The following is a 6,651-nucleotide window of genomic DNA, read 5'->3' as shown; positions in this document are numbered from 1 at the left end:
ACAACTGCTGCTGTCAGACACAGTAATTACATGCTAAACTAGGCTAATTTGAAACCAGCATAAGATAGGACATTTAAAGTGATCCTGTAATTTAGTGTGGTATAGTTCGTTTGCAATATTATAATAATGAAAACTGCGCTTCAGGCAATTGTTTGGCTGGGCTAATGGTACCAGGAGAGATTGTCAGCAGGTATCCATTTCAGCTCCAAGGACATGTACAGATATTAGTTTTCTCCCTAAAATGTATAGTTACTTTTGAAGCCATTCCCTATTCTTGTATTTGTACACAATACTCACATAAACAAAGTCTTTGTATCTAAATATGAATGCAGTTCTTGTTTCCAGCCCACTTCTGCGCAAGCCTTTTCCAAGTTCTTGCATTTGCAGCTCTTCCTGACACCAGGCGTCACAGCTGCAGCTTTCCCTGAAGTGAAAGTAGGAGGGCTGCAGGAGTAGGTCTGAATTTTCTGGTGCTGTGCCAAGCATGTTATAAAGATGGCTGCAGAAAGGCATTGCATAACTATTCTCTTATTTCCAGTTACTCTATTTTAAGCACTTTCCTGCATTTTTTTTATTCAATAGGCATTTGTGTCAAACCAAAGCATATAGATGCAACTAAATATGTAAAAATATGGCTACCAGGGCAAATTTTTGCATTCCAGAAGAAAATTTCTGCATTTTTCCATGTGTGCCAAGCTAGGTAGCAAGCAATGTACTAAGGAAAACAGACTCCCAGGACAGAAGCAGAGACGAGAAACCCATAAATACTTACTAGCATAGTAAATCATTAGTGTCCACATTTGATTTTGGACTTGAAACCAAATAAATACATTTTTCTATAATTACTTGCAATCTTTATTTTCCATAAAATAATCTGTGTAGATACCCTAATAATTTTTTCCTTCCCAATTCACTGCCTCCTTTCTTCACTCACCAAATGCCTGATTGCTAGAAGGTTGCATGCTACTCAGAGTAGTAGCTGTACTAACCTTTATCTTGAGCTCTGAAACAGCAGCTCCAATAAACCCCACACTCTCACACAAATCATCAAAATGAGACACAAGAGGTATGTGTGGTACCAAGGGTCTCCCACTTCTTGTAGAAACTAGAAGCTGTCATATGTAAGACTGTTTAATTTTGTTTTTAAAAGAAGGTGAAAGGGGGGAAAGAAGAGAAAGGCAAAGGGCAGTCTTATCCTGAAGAGTCACTGCCTAATGGGAATTGACTCCATGTGGGCTGAAACTCACCACATCACTGGGAGCCTTCCCTGAGAAAGCGTTTCCCCAGTAGCTTGTGGGCTGCCCCAGCTCCCCCACTGGGAGCCCAAGGGTCACTGGAGCCAGATGGACAGAGACACGACCTGCCCAAAGCAGGAGGATGAGCACAGCTTACTACCAGATCCAGAGGTTCACTCCACCCTATGCAGATGCTTCCCACACACTTGTGAGGGTGAGGACGTGGGCTGTTCATACTGCACAAGATAAACTTTTATAAGCCAGAACCTGGAATTCTTGAAAACATACAAATTGGCAGTCAGAGATTACACAGATTTATAAACAAATGATCACTGTCATTTCTTGTCTGTAACTGCAGGGATTGAGCATGATGGCAGCAGCAGTTCTGAGGTGACAGGTTGAATATAAACGACTTTCTGGCTTGTTATGGCAAAGGAACAACCTTGTGAATCCTCCATGAAAAACCTCACAAAACGAGGGGAGCTGACTCTATCCTATACCAGGAACAATGAACAGCATTGTGTAGCACCCTTATATGTACTTTTATTTGTTTATTCTTACAAAATGGGGGGAGGAGGGGAAGCTCAACCTCCACAGATACTAATTATGAAAGACATCAGACAGTATCGAATTAAAAATACTAACTTATTAAACACTTTGGGTCATTTTTATGTGTTCACTAACATGCTTTTACACAATTCTCTTTCTTCACTGGTCTGCAGCTTCAGGTTACATCCGAATTTACTATCTATAGTGACAGTTACATATGTTAGATACTATTTCTTTGATCTTTGTTCCCTCTAAAATCAATTTTACCAAGCCAGGTCTGCATATTTTTAAATCTAAGCATCAGTGAGTTGTTTATTTCCATAGGTGCTCCAGTACCCAACCTGTGCCCTATCTCTTCGATAACGTGCAGCCCTGTAATATGCTACTGCTGTTGCTGGCAACAGGCCGTAGCTTTGCAGTGTTATTTTGCATGGCCTGGGGACCGAGGCTTGCCGAGCCTGCTCTGTCAGGGCTTGTCCTGATCTGCCTGCAGCTTTGTTTTGCTTGGTGTAACTGTGACAGCAGTTTCTTGAATCAGGCAGGTGTTTGTACCCAATCTGGTTTGCTTTCATTTCCCTTCGCACAGTGCAACTGTGGTTTTATGTAGAGAGCAGCAACAAGCAGCCATTCTAGGTGGGACGAGATATTTGGGACTCCAAGACGACGATATAGCACAGAGAAATACAGGTCTAGTCCAACAGCAGAGACCTTGCCATGTGAAGGCACAGGATGTGGCATACAGGAGTGCAGGCAGGGGTGAAAAGGCGTTTGACTGTTGTGTGGATGACACAATACCAATAAAACAGAAGCCTAAAGCATGGTGCAAAACTGTGCAAAGATGCATCAGCAGAGGTTGGAGTGGGAAATTGCTCTTCCCTAGCTTTTGCATGATAACCAGGTCAGCCTATACTAGCCTGAAATAGTCTCCTTATCGTAGATGCCTCTGGATTTGAACAAGGTAAATGGAGGGAGCTGTTAGGAGCTGTTGCCACATTCTCCACAACACAATGTCATGCATGGCATGGAGCCAGGCTGAAACAAGCAGCTTAGAGACTCGGCAGTTTCTGTTCCCCTACTGGCGGCTGTTCCAGCCGCTTTCGCAGATTCAGAGAGAAGCTGAAGTTTCAGTTTCTGATTCCCGTTAAATTGCTCACAGATCACGTGAGGGCTGGATCACATAAAAGGGAAATCGTAACAACAGTAAGCAGCACTTTGAAGCTACCGTAAGACAAGCAAGCAGGGAAGGAAAACCATGAGGTAAGTGAGCAACTCAGTCTCTGAGAAATGCTTTTTTTCTATGCTATGGGAAAGTAATGCTCGTTATTTACATAAACGTAAGCAATGAGGGACTTTGGGAATCCAAAGAGCAGAAAATATTTTACAAAATATTTACTGGAAGAATCCAAATAAAATAAGGATGCTACTGAATATTATAATGTTATTGCTTCTCTGACAAGGTCCAGTCTCTGTGAACAGAACTGACAGTCAGAAAAAACTGTGTGTATGCAGTTCAGGGAGGAAATCCGGGCTGCAGCCGAAACTGGTGCCCAGCTAAATGGGTGACTGGCACTGATGTATTTGAGAACTTACTTTCTGATCTCTGCTATTGTGACGACCAGCAAATAGGGCAGTGCAGGTCCTGAGACACAGCTTGGAGCATAAGTAGGGGGTGTAACATTTTCTGAAGACTGTCATGCATGCACAGAGGTGCACACACACACACACACACACACACTCTCACTCAAAATAGGGCAAAGCCAAGAGCTTTGGAAATTGCATTTACCAGTTATGTGTTGAACTAAGCTAAAATGTATTTAATCTAAATCACATACCTGTTTTTGTGACATTAATGAATATACATTTTCCACAAGTGTCTTTTCATGAATTGCTCTCCGCTGTTGTTTTCAGCCATGGACATTGTCATGGTTTTCAGCAGAGGCAATAAAAAAACAACATTTTGAATTGAATGGGACTGCTCATGTACTTCACCTGTAGCCAAATGTCTCTAAAAAGACAGTGACAATAATAGGAACTTGCCCTCACTTCTCCTTCCTCCCAGAAGAACTGTAATTACCTCACATACTGATTTCTAATTAGGAACTGTTGTTAATACCAATCAAAAACATCAGCACCCCAATGCCCCAGCCAGAGACAAGAGGCCCCATCTGGCCTTCCCAGGGAGCCCTCAGCCCCAGGGGCCAGGGGGACACCCAGCACCAGGAGCACCTGAACTACCCAGGGATATGGGATACATTATGGGCTGCAGGGAAAAGCATTTGGGGATTGTGTGAGACTTGCGATGGGGAAAAAAGGAATCTGGGTGATCTGGGAAGAAACAAATGTTGAAAAATAGAGAGGAATAAAGGAGTATTAAAGGCCACTTGTACGTAAACAGGGTCTGGTCAGCATGCTTGTGTGTGTGTGTCCATCTGTCTGTAGGGGTGAGGCACCTGGGTAGAGAGAGGATCCCTGACCAGCCACTGACTGTCCAGTGCCAGCTTCTGGGGATCCACAGGGTTAATGAGTGACTGAGTGTGTGGTCTGTACCAGCAAGTGCAGTAGGGTTGCCCCAGTCAATAGGCTGTATGCCCAAGTGCCAGCAACTAGGGAGACTGGTGGGATCTGCGAGTCAACTACTGGATACATCAGTATAATCATAACATAACAAATGGTACTATGATCTAACAAACAAACCTTTACAAATGCAGGAAATTCAAAATTATATTTATAAACCAAACCATAAAACATCCAGAGACATGGGAAAGGCACCATATCACTTCCTCTGCATTGTGGGGGAAGTTGTTTTTTTTTTTTATTTGATTCCCTCTTTTGGATAGGCTTCAGCAGTTGTTCCCAACAGGGGAAATATGCTCCTGAGGCTCAGAGGTGTGCCAGCTTTACTATAGAAACCAGACCTCCTCTTCAGCATCCAGACCACCAGCTCTGTTGGTCTGCAAGATATGTCCTCATACACTGGCAAGGAGAATTACAAAAATAACTGCTCAGCTCTTTAGACCTATGGCTTCCCACAGCTTTGGCTTGTTTCAAGTATTGTTGACTAGTGGCACAAGCTGAGGTATTGCCTGCTTTTAAAGTACATCGTGCCCAGTTTAAAAACAAGACAAGTGAAAAACAAATAGAGTATAAGTAATTTTTTCTCTGATTTCTTACAGTTCCATTTCCAAGAATTCGTTGAAGAGCTCCCTGCTGCAGCTAGAATGTCATTTTACATGGACTCTGCTGAAGCAGGATGTGGATCTCGAAGAACGAGAGGAAACAATAGGCGATCAGATCGACTTTTTAGTAAAATCCAACATCACAAATTATAATCTACTATCCTATATATGCTACTTAAAGAATTCAAATGAGGAAGCCCTTCTAAATCTCCAAAAAGCTGAAGAAGAAGCTAAAAAATACCATCCAGATGAAATTGCGAGGAGAAGCCTTGTTACCTGGGGGAACTATGCCTGGATCTATTACCACATGGAGAAATACAAAGAAGCTCAAACTTACGTAAGTGAAGTGGAAAACTGCTGCAAAAACCTTTCCAGCACTGCTCAATTTAAGATTCAGCTTCCAGAGATCTATGCTGAGCAAGGATGGGCGTTATTAAAATTTGGGAGAAAATACTACGACAGAGCAAAGGATTGCTTTGAAAATGCACTGAAGAATGAACCCAATAACCCAGAATTTAATGCCGGCTATGCAATAACGATGCATCGTTTGGAAGGGTTTTCTCTCAGACAGTATGAAGATGCATGCCCATCTCTTGAGCCCCTGAAGCGTGCAGTGGAACTGAATCCAATGGATACTTACATGGTGGGCTTACTTGCATTAAAACTTCAGGCGTCAAACCAAGCTGACGAAGGGGAGAGATACATTGAAGAAGCAATGCGTAAAACCCCTGATACGCCTTTTTTTCTGCGATACGCTGCTAAATTTTACAGAAAGAAAGGAGAATTGGACAAGGCACTGGAGATTTTGAAAAGGGCCCTAGCATTGACACCAAAATCTGCCTTTTTGCATCACCAGCTAGGACTCTGCTACAAAGCAAAGCTTATTGAGTTGAAAAAGACAAGATATCCACCTCAAGAGGAAGTGGATGAACTCATCCAACTTGCTATTTTTCACCTCAAAACAGTGACTGAGCAAAAGTCAAAGTTTTTTTCCGCCCATAATGACCTAGCAGATATGTATGCAGAAGCAAAGATGTATGAAGAAGCAGAAGAGACATTTCAGAAAGCGTTTCAGATAAATACTCTATTCTATGATGATAAACAAGAATTCTACCACCGTTATGGCAATTTTCAGCGTTTTCATATGAAATCATACTCTGAAGCCATTAGGTATTATCTGGAAGGGCTGAAAATTGAAAAGAATTCTTATGGAAAAAATAGGTGCAGAAAGGCTCTGAAGCAAATGTTGGAACAGAGAATTAAGAGAGGTTTAGGAAATGCAGCAGATTTTGGTACACTTGGACTTGTTCATAATCTAAATGGTGAGAAACATGAAGCAATTAAGTGCTATGAGAAAGCCGTTGCATTGAATCCTGACAATGAAGAATATCTGAGTGAATTATGTCAGCTGCGACTTTCCATCTCAAGCTAAACCTGCCAAAAATCCTTCGCACCAGAAGAATCCCCAAACACAAGATCATTTCAACAAACTCTCAAAACTTATTTTTTTAAGTTTAAAGTTATAACCAGATGAAACATCTGGCAGCATCACTTTCTGCTGATCATGTAGAAACTGCAGATGATGATTGTTCATTTGTTTGTTCATTCACCAACAGAGAGCATGCTTGGAAATACTAAATAATAGCTAAGCTGTCTCAGTCTTCAATGCTAGCACTGGTATAAAGGTTGTT

The 6,651-nt window shown here is 41.9% G+C and overlaps 1 protein-coding gene across 1 annotated transcript; it reads left to right on the top strand.

Annotated features, from left to right (window-relative positions):
• Positions 1-3,036: 3,036 nt before the first annotated feature.
• LOC104537447 (interferon-induced protein with tetratricopeptide repeats 5-like) lies at positions 3,037-6,392 on the top strand. The gene is made up of 2 exons (XM_010180343.1): positions 3,037-3,041; positions 4,958-6,392. Exons 1-2 carry the CDS (start codon positions 3,037-3,039, stop codon positions 6,390-6,392), a joined length of 1,440 nt encoding a protein of 479 aa, XP_010178645.1.
• Positions 6,393-6,651: the final 259 nt, after the last annotated feature.

Source organism: Mesitornis unicolor, unplaced genomic scaffold, assembly GCF_000695765.1.
Source record: "Mesitornis unicolor isolate BGI_N332 unplaced genomic scaffold, ASM69576v1 scaffold2713, whole genome shotgun sequence".
Taxonomy (NCBI): domain Eukaryota; kingdom Metazoa; phylum Chordata; class Aves; order Mesitornithiformes; family Mesitornithidae; genus Mesitornis; species Mesitornis unicolor.
Note: the sequence above shows the minus strand (reverse complement) of the source record. Positions and strands in the feature narration are given on the sequence as shown.